General features: G+C 38.6%; 3 protein-coding genes across 4 annotated transcripts; 1 reads left to right on the top strand and 2 right to left on the bottom strand.

Moving 5' to 3' along the window:
- Positions 1–850: 850 nt before the first annotated feature.
- isg20l2 (interferon stimulated exonuclease gene 20-like 2) lies at positions 851–11,581 on the bottom strand. The gene is made up of 4 exons (XM_051721994.1): positions 11,436–11,581; positions 9,447–10,189; positions 2,707–2,907; positions 851–2,010 (listed from the first exon to the last, which is right to left on the bottom strand). The coding sequence occupies exons 2-4, from the start codon at positions 10,056–10,058 to the stop codon at positions 1,900–1,902; spliced, it is 924 nt and encodes a 307-aa protein (XP_051577954.1). The 5' UTR covers positions 10,059–10,189; positions 11,436–11,581; the 3' UTR covers positions 851–1,899.
- An 81-nt stretch (positions 11,582–11,662) lies between these two features.
- Positions 11,663–18,633, top strand: mettl25b (methyltransferase like 25B). 2 transcript variants are annotated; one of them, XM_051721973.1, is made up of 8 exons: positions 11,663–11,805; positions 12,276–12,394; positions 14,293–14,509; positions 14,650–14,712; positions 14,819–14,953; positions 15,604–16,496; positions 17,585–17,769; positions 18,034–18,633. In XM_051721973.1, the coding sequence occupies exons 1-8, from the start codon at positions 11,704–11,706 to the stop codon at positions 18,141–18,143; spliced, it is 1,824 nt and encodes a 607-aa protein (XP_051577933.1). In that variant the 5' UTR covers positions 11,663–11,703; the 3' UTR covers positions 18,144–18,633. The 2 variants fall into 2 exon arrangements, with proteins under 2 accessions (XP_051577933.1, XP_051577934.1); XM_051721974.1 differs by lacking the exons at positions 14,650–14,712; positions 14,819–14,953.
- A 190-nt stretch (positions 18,634–18,823) lies between these two features.
- Positions 18,824–21,015, bottom strand: s100a1 (S100 calcium binding protein A1). Its single transcript, XM_051721997.1, has 3 exons — positions 20,316–21,015; positions 19,169–19,343; positions 18,824–19,069 (listed from the first exon to the last, which is right to left on the bottom strand). Exons 1-3 carry the CDS (start codon positions 20,378–20,380, stop codon positions 18,920–18,922), a joined length of 390 nt encoding a protein of 129 aa, XP_051577957.1. The 5' UTR covers positions 20,381–21,015; the 3' UTR covers positions 18,824–18,919.
- Between the last annotated feature and the right edge of the window lie 3,135 nt (positions 21,016–24,150).

The following is a 24,150-nucleotide window of genomic DNA, read 5'->3' as shown; positions in this document are numbered from 1 at the left end:
CAGAACACAAATTAAAAATTTTAGAAGAATATTTCAGCTCTGTAGTTCCATACAATGCAAGTGAATGGGTGTCAACATTTTGACACTCCAAAAAGCACATAAAGGCAGCATAAAAATAATTCATATGACTTCAGTGGATAAATACATATCTTCAGAATTTATATAATAGGTGTGGGTGAGAAACAGTTCAATATTTATGTAAATGTTTGTTAGAAATTCCTCTCCCTGCCCACTAGGGGTCGTATGCATGAAGAATGTTAATCACCAAAAAACACAAGAAGAATATGAAAGTTAATGTGGAGGTTGAAGAATTTATAGTAAAAATTGACTAAAATATTGATCTGCTTCTCACCCACACCAATCAAATTGCTTCTGAAGACATGGATTTAACCACTGGAGTTATATGAGTTCCTTTAATGCTGACCTATGTGATTTTTAGAGCTTCAAAATTTTGGCACCCATTCACTTGCATTGTATGGTCCAAAAAAGCTGAGATATTCTTCTAAAAAATTTCGTTTTTGTTCTGCTGAAGAAAGAAAGTCATACACATCCGGGATGGCATGAGGGTGAGTAAATGATGAGAGATTTTTTTTTTTTTGGGTGAACTATTCCTTTAAGGCTAGTTTTTTCTGTTTTGGCATAGTCCTGCTGCATCAGCAGTGACACTACTGAGGCAGCAACCCCTAGGTACTCCTCCTGTAACATGTTGAAGGTTAATCATGCACAGCAGCAATGAGAATAAAAGAGAGTTATGTCTTTTTTTATTTTCGTTATTATTATTATTTTAGAAATGGGTAAATCAGAAGGGTAAGTGATTGGCTAGTTGTTGATCTAAAGAAATCACATGATCCTTGATGGAATTTATTTTATTTTTTGAAAACATTGTAAAACAGCATTAAAATCTTATGAAAATCTGTTTTATTTGGATGTGGTGTCATGTAATTAAACGTAATATTGATATGGCAGAGTGATTGTAAGAAAAATAAAAAATGACAAAGTTTGCAGATCCCTGCAGATACCAAACATTATGAATTCACATCTTCTGATGGATTATGACTTACATTCATACGGAAAAAGATGCTCAGAGGTTAGGCTATTAACTCTAATGCAAGAACTGGTTTGTGTTCCACTTCATTCAGATCGAACCTTTCTGGTTGACTACACACAGATTAAGCTTAGTCTAAAACAAGCTTGTTTAACTCCTGGGAAAATGGTGGGCAAGGAAAATTTGTCTGCTTCTCAAACATCTCCAAAGTGGTGCAACTAGGTTCCTAAACACAGACTGACTGATGATTGAGTGGGTTTGGAGGAAAAAGAGCTTTGACTAATCTCAGGGATAGCAGTTAAGGCCCTGTTGATTTGGAGTTAAATACAGGAGGAACTGTAATTCATGTGGTGGTGTTGAATTCACTGTAGTAGAGAAATGCTGACTCGTCTTCTTCATCAGACATGAGAAATAAAGATGGGCGGAGAGTTTTTTCCCCCTTGGCACTTACTGGAAACACTCTAAACTCAATTTTGCTTGAGTTTCTAAACGGGACTCAAAAAGAGATCCATGAGAACAGCTGGCAAATTGTTCAATGAGTTTTAATGACTTCAGCCTAAGTGTATGTCATTTTTAGCAAATTAACTAATGTGTGAATTAATTAAAAGTGGTAAAAAGTTTAATAAAATTAGTTAAAATATTGTCACTTGTGTTGTACAGAAACTGAAGAGCCACCTAGTGGATTTCAAACCCAACCACTGAAGTTGAGAGGTTTGACTGTAAAATTTCTTGTTTTTAAAATATTAAAAGATAGAAAAATAACTGGATTTGCATGGATATGAAAAGGGTCCTGTTTCATACGGTTTTTGTTTTTTTTGTTTTTTTTGATTCAGAGCAACATCCATTGCTCATTTCTAGCATACAGACTTAAAAACCAGTGTTCTCTCCCATTCTTCCTCCACTACTTTGTAGAGTTCCATAGTGGCTTTGGCATCTTCCACGGATGAGTGGCCTCCCTTCCCTGTCTGAAAATATAAGAGAGTTTTCAGTGGAAAAAATTGAAAGCTATGATGTTATTTTCACTGTTTTAAAAATAGCCTTTATCATAGGCTCTGAAAGTTAAACTTGTCCCCTCTCTTTCTTAAAGGAATAGTTCACACAAAAATGAAAATCACGTCCTTTTTAACTCAGCCTCATGTCATAATGATATATTGTAAAAATGTTGCAATTTTCGATTTACATACAATACCAGCTGATAGTGACTCACTTAAAAGCATGAAAAAAGCAACCAAAAGTGACATAAAAGTCGTTAATGTGACTTGTGTGTCATATTAAAAGTCTCCTGAAGGCATAAGATCATTTAGTATGATGAACAGACTAAAATTTAAGGTGTTATTCACTCTAAAATCAAATTATTAATGAACTCATGTACACAGCACTTCACTGATTATTGGGTGACTCGTGAACAAGCTTCAAGATACAAGAACCAGGATGGTAGAGTAAATAATGAAAGAATTCTAATTTTTGGTAAATTAATCCTTTAAAATCTCAATTCTAGAATCTGAGAACTGTTTTTGAACGAACTCCTGATTTACCCTGTCTGACTGATTTATGTTTGAAAACTGAACTCCACTAAATATTCTGATGTCTCCGTCAGGGCAAATGTGTGACAACCACTCAGCCGTATTAAAACATGGAATGTCTATCTGTGTAAAACCCACTTGTATGTCCTTGTTGAAGAGAGCCTTGGTGAGCCTCTTCAGAGACACAACTTCATGCTGAGGCAGTCCAGCTTTCTGGTTTAGCAGTGGAATCCGTGAGGTATCTCGCGTTTGGCAGGCAGGATGGAAATATTTTAAGGCCTTGAAGTCATTCTGGATGGCATGGCCCACAACCACTTTCCCTGTCATTATCTTCACAATCTGTGTGCAAAGCATAGAATGGTGCTTAGATACTAGGGACGTGCATGAGTATTTGTGTACTCGGAATTGACAGCAATGATCGATCATGAAAGCAATTATTGAAAATGATCATGCGTGATGTGACTTTTCACTAAATCCGAAATTCAGTGACAACGGTAACCAGAAGAGATGCATTTTTTTGAGCATTCTTTCATTAAAGTGTCATGAAACTCCCCTAGTTCAGCACCAATCGTTCACACCTCAGACTAAAAAAAGACTCACAAAATAGGCAAGAACCAGTGTAAAAATGCGGGCGGTTATGGGTCTGGGAAGGAGGGAGGACAGGAGAAGTTCAAGAGCTACTTACAAAACTAGCATACTTTGTGTCAAACACAGGAAAAAAGTGTGAATAATGAAGACGACAGAACGGTCTGCAAATCTGCAAAAAGATATGGATGTTTTATTCAAACTTTTAAGAATAAAGCTGAGCAGACAATACCATTAAAACCAGCACTGCCTTGAGACTTTACATTAATTCATAGATGTTTATTCTTACAAGGATTGTTTCAGGTTTAACACAAGTTAAACTCTATTGACAGCTTTTGTGGCATGTTGATTACCACAGAAAATAACTTCGACTCATCCCTCTTTTTCTAAAGAATAAAATCACATTCAGTAAAGCACATACAATGAAAGCAAATGGGTCCAATACACAAAACATTAAATTTACACTGTTTTACAAAAGTTTAGCCACAATCCTTAAGCATAATGTGTGTTAAATCACTGTGATAAAAAAAGTGTGATAAAATCACTTATTACATGGCTCTCTGGAATATTCGATTCTGATTAGTCAATGGCGCCACCTAGCGGTCTGATATTTCTCCATAACAACCACATATCCAAGTATCAGACCGCTCATCTGGGTATTGCGAGCAATCTTTCCTGCATCTTGGATCAATGTGCGATCTCTACATGTAAGCTTATAAAATAATTTAAATGTTTCATGTCCAATTATTTATTAGCCAAGTAGTCTTTTAATAAGATGCTTAACAAGCATTCAGATGTTCATTAATTACAAAATAAACACCAACAGAACTCCGGCGCAAACAAGGTGGAATTTCAGCTGTTATATACACTATATTGCCAAAAGTATTCGCTCATCTGCCTTTAGACGCATATGAACTTAAGTGACATCCCATTCTTAATCCATAGGGCTTAATATGACGTCGGCCCACCCTTTGCAGCTATAACAGCTTCAACTCTTCTGGGAAGGCATTCCACAAGGTTTAGGAGTGTGTTTATGGGAATTTTTGACCATTCTTCCGGAAGCGCATTTGTGAGGTCAGACACTGATGTTGGACGAGAAGGCCTGGCTCGCAGTCTTCGCACTAATTCATCCCAAAGGTGCTCTATCGGGTTGAGGTCAGGACTCTGTGCAGGCCAGTCAAGTTCTTCCACACCAAACTCGCTCATCCATGTCTTTATGGACCTTGCTTTGTGCACTGGTGTGCAGTCATGTTGGAACAGGAAGGGGCCATCCCCAAACTGTTCCCACAAAGTTGGGAGCATGGAATTGTCCAACATCTCTTGATATGCTGAAGCATTCAGAATTCCTTTCACTGGAACTAAGGGGCCAAGCCCAGCTCCTGAAAAACAACCCCACACCATAATCCCCCCTCCACCAAACTTCACAGTTGGCACAATGCAGTCAGACAAGTACCGTTCTCCTGGCAACCGCCAAACCCAGACTCGTCCATCAGATTGCCAGATGGAGAAGCGTGATTCGTCACTCCAGAGAACGCGTCTCCACTGCTCTAGAGTCCAGTGGCGGCGTGCTTTACACCACTGCATCCGACGCTTTGCATTGCACTTGGTGATGTATGGCTTGGATGCAGCTGCTCGGCCATGGAAACCCATTCCATGAAGCTCTCTACGCACTGTTCTTGAGCTAATCTGAAGGCCACATGAACTTTGGAGGTCTGTAGCGATTGACTCTGCAGAAAGTTGGCGACCTCTGCGCACTATGCGCCTCAGCATCCGCTGACCCTGCTCTGTCATTTTACGTGGCCTACCACTTCGTGGCTGAGTTGCTGTCATTCCCAATCGCTTCCACTTTGTTATAATACCACTGACAGTTGACTGTGGAATATTTAGTAGGGAGGAAATTTCACGACTGGACTTGTTGCACAGGTGGTATCCTATCACAGTACCACGCTGGAATTCACTGAGCTCCTGAGAGCGGCCCATTCTTTCACAAATGTTTGTAGAAGCAGTCTGCATGCCTAGGTGCTTCATTTTATACACCTGTGGCCATGGAACTGATTGGAACACCTGAATTCAATTATTTGGATGGGTGAGCGAATACTTTTGGCAATATAGTGTAGCTCTATAAAACGAAAAAATAACCACTTTCCCCTTAACAATAAACATAATGAGCGCTATCGTTGTTTTTAATGATGTGCAACTTGTGCATATCTGTAAACTTCTCAAAAAATGTGTTTGGGAGTTTCATGACCCTTTAAGTTGGCCAGTGAGTCTTCACATAATGACAAAATTTGATGCATTATATTTTGATTATGCCATTTTGTGTACTTTTTGTAACAGACTGCGTTATAACAGCCTATAATAATGAATATCCAAGAAATTGGAGCAACAATGAGACACAATGCAGCAGCCAAAGGCATCTGTCTGACATACAGTTGAAGTCAGAAGTTTATATACACCTTAGCTAAATACATTTAAACTCAGTGTTTCACAATTCCTGACATTTAATCGTAGAAAGCATTCCCTGTCTTAGGTCAGTTAGGATCACTACTTTACTTTAAGAATGTGAAATGTCAGAATAATAGCAGAGAGAATGATTCATTTCAGCTTTTATTTCTTTCATCACATTCATAGTGGGTCAGAAGTTTACATACACTTTGTTAGTATTTGGTAGCATTGCCTTTAAATTGGTTAACTTGGATCAAATTTCTCACATTAAGTTGCTGGAATTTTGGCCCATTCCTCCAGACAGAACTGGTGTAACTGAATCAGGTTTGTAGGCCTCCTTGCTCACACATGCTTTTTCAGTTCTGCCCACAAATTTTCTATCGGATTGAGGTCAGGGCTTTGTGATGGCCACTCCAATACCTTGACTTTGTTGTCCTTAAGCCATTTTGGAGGTATGCTTGGGGTTATTGTCCATTTGGAAGACCCATTTACAACCAAGCTTTAACTTCCTGGCTCATGTCTTGAGATGTTGCTTCAATATATCCACACAGTTTTCCTTCTTCATGATGCCATCTATTTTGTGAAGTGCACCAGTCCCTCCTGCAGCAAAGCACCCCCACAACATGATGCTGCCACCACCATGCTTCACGGTTGGGATGGTGTTCTTCAGCTTGCAAGCCTCACCCTTTTTCCTCCAAGCATAACAATGGTCATTATGGCCAAACAGTTAAATTTTTGTTTCATCAGACCAGAGGACAGTTTGCATGTCCACTTACAAACTGTAGTCTGGCTTTTTAATGGTGGTTTTGGAGCAGTGGATTCTTTCTTGCTGAGCCGCCTTTCGGGTTATTTCGATATAGGACTTGTTTTACTGTGGATATAGATACTTGTCTACCTGTTTCCTCCAGCATCTTCACAAGGTCCTTTGCTGTTGTTCTGGGATTGATTTGCACTTTCACACAAAACTACGTTCATCTCTAGGAGACAGAATGCATCTCATTCCTGAGTGGTATGATGGCTGAACGGACCCATGGTGTTTATACTTGGGTACTATTGTTTGTACAGATGAACATGGTACGTTCAGCCATTTGGAAATTGCTCCCAAGGATGAATCAGTCTTGTGGAGGTCCACAATTTTTTTTCTGATGTCTTGGCTGATTTCTTTTGATTTTCCCACAATGTCAAGCAAAGAGGCACTGAGTTTGAAGGTAGGCCTTAAAATACATCCACAGGTACACCTCCAATTAGCCTATCAGAAGCTAATTGGCTAACTGTCTAAAGGCTTGACATCATTTTCTGGAATTTTCCAAGCTGCTTAAAGGAACGGTTAACTTAGTGTATGTAAACTTCTGACCCACTGGAATAGTCAATTGAAAGTGAAACAATCTGTCTGTAAACAATTGTTGGAAATATCGTGTCATGCACAAAGTAGATGTCCTAAACGACTTGCCAAAACTACAGTTTGCTAATATGAAATCTGTGGAGTGGTTAAAAAATGGATTTTAATAACTTCAACCTAAGTGTATGTAAACTTCTGACTTCAACTGTATATGTACATGTCAATGTGCCTCCACACCTCTGAGCACTCAAGTAATCACTGAGTACTTGAATAGACTAAACAAATAAAATGCCCATCCCTTTTAGATACACTAACAAAATCCATCAGGCCATTACTGAGTTGTACTAAAACATAAAAAACAAAACTGTTTACTTTGTACACATTGGATAAAAGAGCGATGGTGTGACCAGTTTAACAATTTATTGCAGAAAGACACTGATATACAGTATATTTGTGTAAAAAATGTACTGTACACTGTACAAAATGTAAGACTTTGATACATTTCTCTAAATCACTGGTACAGTTATTTATTTTATTTTTTTACTGATCTAATAAATCCAGGATTTTGGTTCAGCTGAAGTGAGAAAGTCATGGGTGGGCTTAAATGAATATTCAGTACAAGTTAAGCTCAATCGACAGCATTTGTGGCATAATGTTGATTACCACAAAAATTAATTTGGAATCATGTCTCCTTTTCTTTAAAAAAAGCAAAAATCAAGGTTACAGTGAGGCACTTAGGATGGCAGTGAATGGGGCCAATTTTTGGAGGGTTTAAAGGCAGAAATGTGAAGCTTCACATTTTATAAAAGCACTTACATTCAATTCTTCTGTTAAACTTCTGTATTATTTTTACTGTGAAGTTCTTTAAAACATCGTAATTAAGGTCTTACTGTCAGGATTCCGGGGTAAGATGCCGGTGGATCTGCTCTATTATCTTCGTGTTTCTGTTTTCTCATGTGTCATTTGTGTTTGTTTTTAGGTGCCATGTGCTCACAGGGAAAATGGGCTTATTATCCTTACTAGCAGCACCTGTTCCCTATCTCAGTTAATCACCTTCTCCCCTATTTAATCCCCTTGTGTCTGCTGTCTTGTGCCAGATTGTCCTGTGTTGTAGAGATGAACAATCCAGCCTCTGAGTGTTCTCTCAGTCCTGTTGGTGTGTGTTCTGCCTCTTAGTCTTCCTTTTGTTTTTATGCCCAGACAATTCCTCCTCTCTTGCAACAGCACGATTCCCGGTCTCCCTCTCTTCATGGTTCTCCCTCCTGGCGATTAGTCCTACCATCGCCTACTCCTGCGCCAATCTTGAGCTCCTGCCGGCCTTCTCCTGGGGATTCCCAGGCCCGCCTCACAGCCCCCCAGCCTATTCTCTCTGCGGCCTCCAACTATCCTTCCAGTTTCTCCACCTAGATATCACCGCTTCACCCCTCAGCCCACTGCAACCTCCATTAGGTGTTCCAATCAGCCATCCTTCCTGCTGGTTTAGCATTATTGCTCTCTTGCTCCTTCCTTGCCCTTTGTCAATAAACAGACTAATACTGTTACTCACCTTTGTGGGTCCCCATTGCATTATCTGACTGTAACATGTTTTAGGGTTTGTTGACATTACATCGTCATAGTAACAAAGTTGGCATTAACTTTACACCGAAAAGGTTAGTAAGAGATTATCACACTAAAATCATGTTTGCACACATTGTTTTGTGACACTACTTTTGAAAAAGTGAGTATTTTAACTTTCAAAACTGGCCCCCATTCACTTCCAAAGTGCCTCACTGTAACCCAGATTTTGTTTTATCTTTATTTTTTTATAAAGTAGGGGCAAGCCAATTTTTTTGGTAATCAATATTATGCCACAAATGCTGCCAATTGAAGTGTTCCTGAAGCCAAACTGGTAGAGCATGGCACTAGCTATGTTAAAATCAGGGGATCAAAGGGAACACTAATATTTAAAGGCACAGTTCAACCAAAGAAAATTCTGTCATTTCCTCAGAGTAATGATGATTTCTTTCTTCTGTGGAACACAAAAAGAGATGTTCAAGACTGACGACCTTAGGCCACATCCACACTAATCCAAGTATGAAAACTGTTTTTAGATTCCTATCACTGGTTTTCCGAAGTATATGGTTATGGAGAGCATTTTTTAAATCTGTTTTCGAAAATGCCATTCCAGTGTGGAACAAAAGTGGAAATATAGCAAAATGAATGCGTTTTCAAACGAAAATGGATTAGTGTGGACGTAGCTGACTCGGTCACCACCGTTCACTTTTTGTCCATACAAGTTAATATTGACTGAGGCTAACATCTTTTGTGTTACACAGAAGAAAGTCGAGCAGGTTTAGAACACAACAGTGAGTAAATTATGATAGAATTGACATTTTTGGGTGAACTATCCCTTTAATACTAATACTGAAAACATGTACAGTCTACCTTGCATGCACTGTAAATACACCTTGGACAAAATCTTCTGGCTTATTAATAAACATAATTTGCATACAGATGCTATCTCTCATACCTCTTTCTGTGCCTGATTGAAGGGTGTGGCATTGCGTAGGTCCTGCTTCCTGATACCACTCCAGCGTGTACGGAAATCTGTGACAATGTTGATAGGTTTGATGAATTTATCATAAATTACATCACCGTTGTAGGAGACGATACTACAGCGGGCGAGCTCACTGATGCTCCCCTTTGGTCCTGTTCCCACCATCTCACAGTCCATTGCTAAGTATTTTAAAGGTCCAACAGTGCCGGGCGCCACGCTGTGAGTTTGTTTTCCCTGAGATGTACAGCCAGTGGATGAAACGGAAGATGTTGGTTTCTGACAAAGTGTCTGTGTGGAACAGGAAGGCTCATTTGTCTTATCAGGCAGAGTGGTGGTAAACTGAGGAAAAATAGCAGCTGGTTTTGATTGATACTCCCCATTGCTCTGTGTGTGCCTCTGCTTTTTTCTCTTTCTCTTATTGTTCTTTTCATTTTGCTTGTTGATTAGTTTGTCTTTCAAAAAACCCTTCCGTTCCAGAAAACGTCTCCTTCCAAGGAAACGTTCGTGTTTGTAATTTCCTTTGGATTTATCCGATTTGCCTCCTTGACTGGGATCACAAATTATGTTTAACATAAGCCCTGACATACTTGTACATCCACAAATTTTGATTTTAAAATAAATCTTAGTTTCAGTATCGGTTGTAGTTATATTGCATCTGAAACTTTCAGTATGAAAAGAGGGCTTTACAACAGGTGACTCCTCGATGTTCTTTCACTCTTGAAGAGGAAAAAGGGAAAACAACAAGATGTCAAACTTAAACTTAAATGCTGAACTTAAAAATTGTAAGGTGACTAAATGGTTTGTCTTGTGAAGACTTATTATTGGCCTAAACTTTATGTATAAAAGCTATCCAAGTAAACAGCTTCTTCACATCATGTGGGGTAAACAATAAAACATTAAAAGACTGGAAATGACAGGTTGACTGAAAAGTTTCACTGTTTTCTCCTATTCAAAAATGGATTTAAGGGAATAATTCACCCAAAAATTCTCTCACCATTTGTATGACTTTCTTTCTTCAGCTGAACATAAACGAAGAGTTCTCTAGGTCCTTTAAATGCAAGTGAATGGTGGCCAGAACTTTGAAGGTCCAGCATAAAAATAATCCACACGAATGGTTTAATCCATGTGTTTTGAAGCAATACGATAGTTGTGGGTGAGAAACAGGTCAAAATGTACGTCTATTTTTACTATAAATTCTCCGATATGCACAAAGAATGCGAAATGGCAAAAACAAATAAAAAAGAATGTGAAAGTGCTGATTTATAGTAAAACAAGAGACTTAAACATTGACCTGTACCCACACTTATCGTATCGCTTCAAAAGACATGGATTAAACCACTAGAGTCTGATAGATTACTTTTATGCTGCCTTTATGTGCTTTTTGGAGCTTCAAAATTCTGGTCACCATTCACTTGCATTGTGATCCTACAGAGCTGAGATATACTTCTAAAAATCTTCATTTTTGTTCAGCAGAAGAAAGACATCTGGGATGGCATGAGGGTGAGCAAATGATGAGAGAATTTTCATTTTTGGGTGAACTAACCCTTTAACTAAACCAAGTTACAGTTCTCGAGTCTTGTAAAATGTGATGAAAAACTATGGACCTTTTTCACAGACTACGATGCGTTAATGCAGTGTGTGTGTGTTCGTTTACGTTAAATTCAATGTGATATAGAATAAGAATCAGCTTTATTGCCAAGTATGCTTACACATACAAGGAATATGTCTTGGTGACAGGAGCTTCCAGTGTACAACAATACAAAAACAGCAGCAAAACATAGATAATAACAAAAAATAAAACGAATTATACACATATAGCACACTACTATCATCGAGGGTATGTTAACTAGCGATTACAGTGTACCACACGATGTATATCCAAATAAACTGTACATTTATTCCATAAAGTATTGCCATAAAAACAATAAAAAAATAAAATTAAAAAAAATGTCGGATACATACCATTATTGTCTGATATCTGATATGTTTCTCTTCTAAACAGGGGTCCGCACACTACAAGCGTGAGTGTGCTTAGTGTACTTCCGGGTCGGAAGGTATCGCAGGCAGCAGCGCGCATGCGAACACGCGTAGTGTGCATGTAAATAACATAACTCCGATTATGTCCCCCACGAAATGAACGGGAAGCAGTAAATATAAACGTCCTCTGAGTGTGCGATGTCACAGCTCCTCCAGTTTGCAATATCGGTGTAGTCTTTTAGTGTAGTACAAAATGTTTGTGGCGAATTTTTCGGTGCAAGAGCAGCGAGAACTGGCCAGGCAGTTGACGTCCCTCCTGTCAACCTACAGGCACATATCGGACTCCTACATAATTGTAATTAAATATACAAGTTCTTGTTCTATCTCCGTTTGTGTGCTTTGTCTTTGTAAGAGCGCAGTCCCACATTATTTTTAAATTTTAACGTTGTCTATGTCGGAAGTGTAAGGGGACGTTCACACCGAAAGCGTTTCGTTGTATCACGTATCGTTGTTTCTTCAGCGTCTCGTGCATTAGCGTCACGGCTTAGATGCCGTGTCATGTTAAAAAGAACTCCAGCTTCAAAACTTTTTTATGCTTTATGTTCTTTTCATAGCGCTACGTCTAGATTTTTATTATTATTATTTAGCACAAGGGTGCACTCGGTCTTAACGGCCCCTAAGTGTAACAGTAAACGCATAATCTGCTAAATTTACAACCAAAGACGTGGGCAATTTTCTGTTAGCTGAGAATCATGTTTGTTGCGAGAACATCCTGCAACACTCATGCACATTTTAAAGTGTTTCACTTTTTCTCCTTCCACGCAGGAGTTCTTTAGTGAGAGTTTGTGGGATACTCTTCCTGTGAGCTGGCAGAAAGCCCTCGGTGATCTTACACCCCCACAGATCGCTGACCTGCTGCTGGATAAAGAGACAAAGGACAGGCGGTAAGAAGAGGTTAAAATCAGTCATTTGTCAGTAATTTAAACGAAGATGACGATGTGCAGCTGAAAAAAACAAAGACTTCCATGTTGTTTCTTCATCATAAAGCATTGTCAAATGTAAATCAAGTCAATCACTGAAACAGCGCCACCTTGAGTAACAAATGGCATGCATAATATTTACAGTATGTGTACACACATACACTATATTGCCAAAAGTATTCGCTCACCCATCCAAATAATTGAATTCAGGTGTTCCAATCACTTCCATGGCCACAGGTGTATAAAATGAAGCACCTAGGCATGCAGACTGCTTCTACAAACATTTGTGAAAGAATGGGCCGCTCTCAGGAGCTCAGTGAATTCCAGCGTGGTACTGTGATAGGATGCCACCTATGCAACAAGTCCAGTCGTGAAATTTCCTCCCTACTAAATATTCCACAGTCAACTGTCAGTGGTATTATAACAAAGTGGAAGCGATTGGGAATGACAGCAACTCAGCCACGAAGTGGTAGGCCACGTAAAATGACAGAGCGGGGTCAGCGGATGCTGAGGCGCATAGTGTGCAGAGGTCGTCAACTTTCTGCAGAGTCAATCGCTACAGACCTCCAAAGTTCATGTGGCCTTCAGATTAGCTCAAGAACAGTGCGTAGAGAGCTTCATGGAATGGGTTTCCATGGCCGAGCAGCTGCATCCAAGCCATACATCATCAAGTGCAATGCAAAGTGTCAGATGCAGTGGTGTAAAGCACGCCGCCACTGGACTCTAGAGCAGTGGAGACGCGTTCTCTGGAGTGACGAATCACGCTTCTCCATCTGGCAATCTGATGGACGAGTCTGGGTTTGGCGGTTGCCAGGAGAACGGTACTTGTCTGACTGCATTGTGGCAACTGTGAAGTTTGGTGGAGGGGGGATTATGGTGTGGGGTTGTTTTTCAGGAGCTGGGCTTGGCCCCTTAGTTCCAGTGAAAGGAACTCTGAATGCTTCAGCATACCAAGAGATGTTGGACAATTCCATGCTCCCAACTTTGTGGGAACAGTTTGGGGATGGCCCCTTCCTGTTCCAACATGACTGCACACCAGTGCACAAAGCAAGGTCCATAAAGACATGGATGAGTGAGTTTGGTGTGGAAGAACTTGACTGGCCTGCACAGAGTCCTGACCTCAACCCGATAGAGCACCTTTGGGATGAATTAGAGCGAAGACTGCGAGCCAGGCCTTCTCGTCCAACATCAGTGTCTGACCTCACAAATGCGCTTCTGGAAGAATGGTCAAAAACTCCCATAAACACACTCCTAAACCTTGTGGAAAGCCTTCCCAGAAGAGAAGTAGCTGCAAAGGGTGGGCCGACGTCATATTAAACCCTATGGATTAAGAATGGGATGTCACTTAAGTTCATATGCGTCTAAAGGCAGATGAGCGAATACTTTTGGCAATATAGTGTATATTCTATTGATAATTCTGATAATTCACCATTGTTTATAATTCATTATTGCAGAGAAAATCAACATGTATAGTATTTATGTGTATGAATATAGTACTCATTTCTCTCGTAATAAAAAAATAAAAAAATAGATAACGTGCTAGTAAACTTATATAGATATGAAATAATCTTTCAAATATAAATTTTGGAAGTGCAAAAAAAATAAAAAAAATAAAATAAAATAAACAGACACTCTTACATACCTGGGGTCTCTAATGACCCTATAGACTTTTGGTACCATTCTTTTTATTTAAAAAAAAAATTTTGTACACTGTTTATATGAGAGAGATTGAGGAATACTAAAGTGGGCACAACTCCAAAAAATGGATGAGGTACAGGGGGTGGAATACATTTCCGGGTCACTAAAGACCTGAGGTATGTATTTAAGGGTTAATAGGCTTCTGTTCCTTTATTGTCTTTTAGATACCCATCTGTGTGGCCTCTCTCCTTACTGGCACTGCGAACAGCAGCTCATGCACTGTCATTTCCACGTAAAGTGTCAGATGGACACACTCAGAATGCAGGTGCGGGTATGCCAGAGGAGTTTCAGTCTAACCAGAGTCAGAGCTCTTTGTTAGGACACATTTTCCGTAAACACGTCAAACCCAAGAAGCAGCACGAAATCTGCAGACTAGGCACGGTATGGATACTTTATGATACATTCTGTCAGTGTGTAAAGTTTGCAGTTTCCCATGATTATTCTAAAGATTATTCAAATATGTGTATTTACTACACAAAACATTAAACTCACACATGGCCCTTATAAATTCTCTCTCCTAGCTGGTTAAAAAGCTTTGTGATCAGGCTAAATGTAACCGTGTCGTCGATGTTGGGTCTGGACAGGTACAGTTTTGTTGTGCTAATATGCTTTATCTTTTATTATAAATACGGCAAACATTTAGCTGTTACCTATTCATCGCTCTAACCTATTTTAATTTGACCCCTGCAGGGCCATTTGACACGGTTTTTGTCTTTTGGACTTGGCCTGAATGTCACTGGAATTGAGGCTGACTGTAACCTGGTTTCCATGGCCACCAAATTTGATAGACAGCTACTGTTGACACTGGCCAAAGAAAGTCAAAGGGTATAATCCTGATTTGCAATTCTTGTGATCATATTTGTAAGATATATTTTGCAGTATTCCCTGTAAAACCTGCAACAAATTAAATAATATTTGTCAATTGGCATAACCCAGTGTAAACTTTGAGGACATTTGCTTTCAGGGATTAAAAACAAAAAAACATTTTTTTCGTTCCAGCATTCCACAGCCCCCTTTCCAATTGATAATAACTTTCTTTTTTTAAATGACAGCACTCTGTGCTAAGGGGTGGGTGATTTACCAGATGGTGTTGCCAGATCTCACAATAGAAACAAGCGACCCACTCTGGAAAAACAAGCTCAAAATAAGGGACGTGTCTCACCCAAAACAAGTGAAAATATAAGCAATTTTTTCCCCCCATGTGGGGGAATTATCAGCAAAGAAATCATAGCAAGCATAGTATACAGTAGCCTATATAAAATAACATCTTTTCAATAAATCTATTATTAATATTAAATATTTCCACAAAAATATTTTAAATATTTTATTTGTTTTCATTTTTCGTTTTCTTCCTTGAACTGTTTTTAGTCCCTGTTTGCATTATTCTAAAATTCATGAAATATTAATTTGACTTTTGTGACCCACAGCTGTTTTTGAGTGTGCAGTGATAATTCTTATCTGCATTTCTGGTGTAGTCAGGAAAACCTCAGGGTCTGTATTCTGCACCTGGTCCTTCTCCTCGCCATGTGGTGGGCTGGGTCAACCCAAAGGCTTCATGGGATTTCTTCATTCAGCAGCTTGGCATGCCAGCAAGTGAATGTGACAGTAATGGCCCCACCACTGGGCCAAATGAAAAGAAACAGCGGGTATCAGTGCCATCAGAACTAGAGCTGAAACTGGAACAGAAATCCTGCCGTACTAATGCTGAGGAGTCAAAAGCTACACTTCAGACTCAGAGGACTTACATAAACGTTTGTGACTCTATAGCCCATATAAACACTGTGGTTCTTCCATCAGGACTGGAACCTGAAACTAATGGCGCCAATGCACACAAATTACCTATTAGCACCATAAGCTTTATTGAGTCTGGAGTGAATTCATCCACAATTCTTGATGTTGGACATTGTACCAAAGGACCCAGTAGTTCTGATTTTGTCCTCACAGGGCTTCACGCCTGTGGAGACCTTAGTTCGACACTTCTTCGCCATTTTGCCAACTGCCCACGTGTTCAGGTCATCACCTCCGTCGCTTGCTGCTACATGAAAATCTCAACCCAGGAGAACCCAAACCCCCCAGGGGTAATACAACCCCCTTTCTCAGACATACCAATAGAGTCCTGTTCAGAAAATGGCTATCCAATGAGTGACTGGGTACATGGATTACCAGGGCACCAGTTGTCCTACAAGGCAAGAGAGGGGGCTTGTCATGCAATTGAGGACTATCTCCACAGGCTGAGAGAGGAGAGTGGGCTACTGCGGACACACTGCTACAGAGCTGTCTTAGAAAGCATCATTAGAGCGGAGAGGCCTGATCTGCGCAGACCAGGAGTTCAGACTGTCAAGAAAGCCCACAAACTGTCATTCACTGAGTTAGTAGTATCATGTATTTATTGTGACATTTGAAAATATTACGAGTTTTTATGGACTGAAAAGTCTGTTACTCACTACTGAGCTTCAGTTCCAGGAATTGGAGAGTTTCTGATATTCCATTCTTGCTCTGTCACCACTTCTATTTAGCTATTTAACCCTGGCTTGTTTTAAAAGGATTGTCTCTACATTTGTTTCATTGCGAGCTGCTTTACCTAAAAATAAAATGCTAAATAACAGCTAACAGAGATGTTGCATGTAGAGATGATTTCTTCAAGTGAAAAATCTTTATCCTTGCCTAAATTGACAGTTGTGAAACTTCTTTGTAGTCCAGACTAGATATTGGCCTGAAAAATGTATTTCAATACATCTTAATTCATATTAAATTGTCTCATTTTAAGCTTATGGACTAGCCAAATCGCCATCTTAATTTCATATTTAATCCCTCATCTTAAAGGGTTACTTCACCCAAAAATGAAAATTCTCCCATCATTTACTCACCTTCATGCCATCCCAGATGTGTGACTTTATTTCTTTCGCAGAACACAAACAAAGATTTTAGAAGAATATCTCAGCTCTGTTGGTCCATACAATGCAAGAGAATGGTGACCAGACCTTTGAAGTTCCAAAAACCACATAAAGGCTGCATAAAATTAATTCACAAGACTCCAGTGGTTAAATCCATGTCTTCAGAAGCGATACGATAAGTGTGGGTGAGAAACAGATCAATATTTTTTTTAACTATAGATCTCCACTTTCACATTCTTTCAAAATGTGAAAGTGAAAGTGGAGATTTCTGTTAAAAAGGACTTAAAGATTGATTGATTTTTGACCCACACCTATCATATCGCTTCTGAAGACAATGGAGTCTTATGAATACTTGTATGTGGCCTTTATGTAATTTTTGGAGCTTCAAACGTCTGGTCACCATTCACTTGCATTGTAAGGACCAATAGAGCTGCAGCGTTCCTCTAAAAATCTAGCATAAAGGTGAGTAAATGATGAGAGAATTTAAATTTTTGGGTGAACTATCCCTTTAAGGTAGAGGCTTTATTGCTTCACTGTACCAGTCTCCTCTGTGTTTTCACAGATATGCCCGAATGGCTTTGCCACGGGTTGGCCTGTCTGTTGATCTCCCCTTTGATCCTGCCAGTGTGGATGCAATGCTGGCACAACAGGGCAGAGTGGTGGTGTACTTCAGCCTAGTTCTGCTGCTTGCACCTGTGGTGGAGACTCTAGTGTTACTGGACAGAATGATTTTCCTGCAGGAGCGAGGTAAGTAGAGCAGAGCTCTCTTAATGAGATGAAAACTGAACAGCTTTTTGTCTTACTGGCAACTAAACTAGCATCAACTTGCTCAGAATATTTTGACAACTGCATTGAGTCTTGTGACCCATTTGGTTATGTACAGTAATTAAAAATGTCATACTGGATTGTTATTCATATTTAAATATTAATGATATCTAGTGTTTTGTATTAATATTAATACTTAATATGTGCAGAAATACTTAATCATATTTTCTGCGGTTTTTTTTTCAGGTTTTCAGAGTAAGCTCATTCCACTCTTTGATGCTGCTTTTTCCCCACGGAACCTGGTACTGGTGGCAGTAAAGCCTAAAGCAGCACAGAGTGCTTTAAAAATTCTTTAATAGCCCTTTTTGCTACACAAACAATTGGACATTTTTGGGAGTTGAAATTAGGGGTCTAAATTTTGAATGGGATTGGTTTTCCAAATGAACTCAGTTCTGAGGGTTATGTTTTCATCCTGTGTCATGTTTCATTTCACAAAGTCTTACTGTCCTATTTAAATTTGTTTTTGTCTGACTGGCAGTGGACAGGGAAGGTATACCTTCCATTCTTTTGGCAGCTTGCCAGCTCTTAAAATAATGATTTTAGTATGAATATTAAACTTATTAACCCACAGTTAATAAGTCCAACAGTTTTGCTTTGATTTTTCAGATGTTTCTCTGAGTTACCAAACTGAAAAACTGAGGTTGTTTTAGCTTCTGATAAATTGTGTTTTTATACATGCTTAGACTAAAGGCTCCTAATAAAAGGCAAAAGGTTTAGATTACACGGCCCACTGCAGGCCAGAACCATGGTTGCCTATTGTCTTTCACTTCTATTACTGAAGGTATAACCGAGACATGGAATTTGTGACTGCAAGCATAAGAAATATATCATAAAACACACCGTTTGCACTTTTCACCTCTAGATGGCAGTCTTAAGACAATCAGGTCTACTTTCAAGCCAAACACTGAATGGAATCAATAGAATCTTGTTTATGCCTGTTTGCTTTTATGTACATTCCACATACAGTATATTCATTTCACATCCAGAACCATTATTTCTGATAACATTTACAAAATGGTCTCTTGCAAGTGAAAATGCAACTGAGGAGAAACATGGAAGACAGACACTTCATTTAATTCTTCATGCTCTCTACAAAGAATTCATTACATGCCACTGTGAGAGCAGCCACCAGAACAACAAACTCCTGGAAGTCCACCTCTCCATCCCGGTTCTCATCCAAATCAGACATTATCTTCTCCACAACCATGGGGTCTTTACTTGCCTACAACAGAACACAGTGATTCACAATGTTTCTCCAATTATGTGCAGGATCAAAAAAAAAAAAAAAACAAAAAAAAAAACCACACCAAACCACACTCACTGCTAAAAAGTCACCAAGTTCTCCCTGAAGTAAGCTCTTTAGCTCAGCTTTGCTTAGTTTGTACTTGTCTCCTTCTTTGGAAGAGTATGTATGGAAGACTTTAATGAGGCCTTCCATTGCATTTTCCAGCTGTGAAACCATGTTGCTTTTCTTTATATATGTATAAAAAGATACCCTGCAGAGAAAGCAGAAGTTAAAAACAGCATTTAGTGTTATTTTCTTTAAGAAAATGCCATGAAGTCAAACAAATATGCCACTTAACACTAGAGGTCCTGGTGGGCTAGATGCCCATATTCGTTTCAGTGCTCTTTCTCTAGGAAGCAGAGCAATCTCCAGCATTTAAATGTTGCTTTAAGAATGCATATTATTTTTGCCTCTTGCATGGACACCTGCTGACCCCCAAGGCCCCCCCAAGACCCTGAAGAATAGGGTTACACAGCCACTGAGGGATCTAATATCTCTGAGGTAAAAGGCCTTTTGGCACTGGCAGGTTGATGATGATCAGCAATGAGAGGGAAGACAGATACACATAAATTATTCAATCAGCCTTGTGTGTGAACCAAAAGCACTGGGACTGACCATTCAGCATTTAAGGCATACTGGCCTATATTTTTTTATTTGCTTACTTTAAATAGACTTGAACAATCAAATATTGACGCTTATGCGAAGTCTCATAGAAACTGTCAATAATAAAAGACACTAACATAAGAAATTAACTTAAGACCATCTAGATAAAACTACTGCACTTAAATTGAACTTTATATCAACGCCATTGTGGGAAAACTAAAAGTAGGCCTATATTAACCCTACATTTGTCATAAACATTAGCCATATGGGCCATGATGTCCCAGTATATCATAGTAAAAGTAAATAAATAATAATAACCTTATGCTTGTAACCTGGAGTCATTGGTTGGCAAGTAGCCTAATAAACTACCGCAAACCGATATTCAAAATTCATACCGGCTGGAATATCTGACATCAGTCTACAAGGCTTTTCTTAAAAGTTACCGTAAATTTTTGGATATTTATGCAATGAAACATGTATAACGTGATTTGTGAATCTTCTATTTTCAGACTGTTGTTGTAATAAGTAATAAATAATAATAAACAAAAAAACAATCAAACCGTAACGTTTATCAACTTACCGAGTAAAAGGAAGCAGTAGTCTAACTAAAGTCTGAGCAGTCACTAATGTCCAAAAGCATCTCATTAAATAGCGTTCACCTGTGCATCGGAATTAGTTAGCCACCTCCCATATCCCGCCTCTCCATGTACACTCATACTATCGAAAATCTGCACGTTAAAGGCGCAATCAGTAATTTTAACTCATTATAAAAGTTTAACTCCCAAAGACAATGAATTGTAATTTTGTGATATATGTAGGAAATCATGACCACTCACATTAAAATGAACACTCCAGTCATATCTGTAACCTTATACAAGCGGTTTTATTCTATATGGAGAGGGTCCACACATGGGGTCTGCCATGTTAGAATCACATGACCAGCCAAATATTACTGGCTTAATCTCAGTAAACATCCTGTTATTTGACACTTTCACTCATTGATTAAAGTAATCATGGCTGACTATGATTACTAAATTTCTACAGTGGCATCTGAAACTATTGATTTTAAATTATGCTGCATCCCAAGCCGCTAGGTGTCAGTTAAATAATGTGCTGGAACATCGGATCAGATATTGTCTGCTTTTTTCTTCAGTTAAACCATAAAAACATTTACATAGGCTATTTCACACAGAATAAAAATATGCTTAATCAGAAGACAATAGATCTTATTCACAGTAGAGCCATATTTAATTTTCAATGGGAATTAAAGCGAGGCTGTAAGGGACAGAATTCAGTCTGGGATGTCATGCTTTGTGCTGTAGAAAGTTGATCCAACCTCATTCAAACAACTCATGTCTATGTTTTTATGTTTCTTAAAAAAAAAAAAAAAGCTGTCATTTGTTAAGTGTTGTGTCAGGCTATCGTGGTTCTGTGGAAAAATTAAATAAATGTTATGCTGCACAATCTTCTGAGGTGAGGTGAAGTGAGGCATCTTTGTGGTTTCATTTTCACAATAAAAAATGTTGCCAGAATTAATCTATTTATGATAATGTGCAGTATTCTAGTACGTACACTCAGATAAGGCACAGTGTTCAGGTGTTTCATTTGGATGCAGAATTTCTATGTTTTAGGGATTTTAATTCTTTTGAACTATTTATTTATTTATTTATTTATTTTACTATTTTAATGTTGTATTCCCCTATTGAATTCATCTCAAAGTCTACAATCAATATGAAAAATATATATAAAATTGTGTGTTCAGTTCTTAATGTTTTTGATAAGACCTCAGTAAATGTTTAGGCCTGTCAAGATAAAAATGGGTCATCAGTGCAACTGAATTTTAAAGATGCTGTCCATTAACATAAAAAAATACAAAATTGCAAAACAGCCTGCAGTAACGTGTTAATGCACACTACTGGTAACACTGGTCCTTCTGCATGTTCTCTGAAAGATTGTGGACTTCTCCAATTGGAGGCTGGTTGCTAATTTGGTGGCCATCTTTATGTGTTCCTTTAGAATCTGCTGACCTCGGGTTCTCAAGTGGCATGGGACCCAGAAGTAGCTCTGTTCTGTGGGTTGCTGAGGTCACCCCAAGTAGGTTTTGGTATTGATCATCTTTTTGAGCTTGCAGAATTTACTAGGCAGAGAAGTAGGATCAATGGGTTCCTTCAAGACCAGGATGACATCACTGAATGTCTTGCCGATGGCCCGTTGTTGGGTGTAGTAGAGCTCTAGTTGCACCACTCGTTGTTCATGAAATTCCGTGACAACTCAAAGATGGCCTTAATAATGATAAAACATGTTAGGATGCATATCCGTTAACATGTCAATGTTTGCACTTTGGGTTTATTTCCACAGTTTGATGAGTTCTTAAAAAAAAAAAAAAAAAAAAAAAAAAAGAAAAGAAAAAAAAAGGGGCAAAAATTTACAAAGTTGCTTTTTATCCAAAGTGACTCACATTACACATTCCAGGGTTTGGACATTGTATAATGCTTTTTTAAGAATCATGCTGGAAAAAAACCCCATCTTGAACCAGCCTAAGATGGTTTGCTGATCTTAGCAAGTTTAAGATGGTTTCCTAGCCTTGCTAAGATGGTTTAGGGATGGGGATATTGTATGATGCTTTGCTGAGAATCCTGCTGCAAAAATCATCTTCAACAAGCTTAAGCTGGTTAGCTGGTCTTAGCTGATTTAACATGGCCTCCCAACCTAACCAGCTTAAAAAGTGTCTAAAAGCCCTGTAGACCAGTCAACAGACCAGGTTAAGCTCAATCAACAGCATTTGTGGCATAATATTGATTACCACAAAAATACATTTTGACTCGTCCCTCCTTTTCTTTAAAAAAAGCACAAATCTGGGTTACACTGAGACACCTACAATGGAAGTGAATGGGGCCAATCTGTAAACGTTAAAATACTTATTGATTAGTATAGCCAAAAGACGTAAAAAATATGTGTGTTAAAATTATTTTAGTGTTATAAAATCGCATACTTGTCACGGTCCTGTCACCTTGTCAGGTTGGGTTTCTGTCTGGTGGGACCATAGAATTAGCATCCCGTCTGTCTTGTGTTTTGTGTACAGTCTTTGTATGAGCACACGGGTCTGGTTGTTGGTTACCGCCGTGCACAATTTACCGCCACGTGCTCTCTGGTGTTGTTACGGTCCTGTCATCTTGTCAAGTTGGGTTTTTGTCTGATGAGGACTATGGCATCATCATTCTCTGTTTGTTTTGTTCCAAGCGTGTTGATAATGAATTATAAAAATAAAATAGTGCCCAGAGTTGCCCATGTGTACAAATTATTGGACAATCGTAAAACATGCAGCTTTGTGAGCAGCTCAAGAGCTTTGAGAAGAATTTCTGTCAGAGAGTTATTAAATAAATGTAGTTCCTTTTAGCAGAAGATTTCTCTGAAAGGCTTCATCCACTATCAATGAGATGTTGTTGAAATTAAGCTTGATGACTCACAAGAGTAAGATAAAAAAAAAAAAAATGTCTGCGGATGACCTGTATGATATTGAAAGAGAGGTCAAGCTCTACCACAGAGGCAGGAAGTTTTGTTACAGGCACCTGGCCTAGCTACATGCCTTTACAGTCTGCTGCATGCCTATCAGCTGTTATTGTACAGCAATGCTTGGATTTAGCTGGCTTAATGTGCAGAAAAGCATGGAGGCTGAGAAGGAGAGCAAGCGAAGCAAACATTCTCATGTTTAGATCTGCAAGAAAACAGAGGAAAAATAGTTATTAGGTTCCTAATCTCAGTTTTGTTTTAAAAAATTTGTGAAAGCAGTGAAGATACTTATGGTATTTAGATAACTTGGATCTATGCAGTAAGCTAGTCAAGCTCTGTATTTGTTAATTGTGTTTTTTTACCCAAAAGGCAAATAAATAATTAGAACAAAAATTATGCCATTAGGGTAATACATACAGATGGTTGACAATGAATGAACAAATGAGAATGGAGACTTTATTAGCAGACAACAATTGCTTTGTTTCATCTTATCTCAAACAGAATATCTGTTTTCAGTTCTTGGAAAAAATGAAATCAGCAGCATTTCTTTTTAAAGAAACTTCTAATGTAGAATTTTCAGAAAGTAAGCATATCTTCAGAAGAAAAAATCTTCATGTCTCTAAGTAAACATTCTGAAAATATGTCCATGCTTTAAAAATTAAATAGTTTAATAACACAGTTGTGTATGGCTTATTTCTTACACTTTAAAATATAAAAATAAATATCCCATACAGAATATTCACAAAGAATTTTAAGCATATTTAAACCTTTTTACACGAAAACTTGAGTTTTTAAAATTCATATGTGTATCTGTCATGATTCACTGTTGTTTTGCCTCTGTCATCTGTCTCTAGTCTCCCTAGCACTACATTTCCCATAATTCACTGCCCTGATCACTACCAGCT

This window comes from Myxocyprinus asiaticus, chromosome 16, assembly GCF_019703515.2.
Source record: "Myxocyprinus asiaticus isolate MX2 ecotype Aquarium Trade chromosome 16, UBuf_Myxa_2, whole genome shotgun sequence".
Classification (NCBI taxonomy): Eukaryota; Metazoa; Chordata; class Actinopteri; order Cypriniformes; family Catostomidae; genus Myxocyprinus; species Myxocyprinus asiaticus.
Note: the sequence above shows the minus strand (reverse complement) of the source record. Positions and strands in the feature narration are given on the sequence as shown.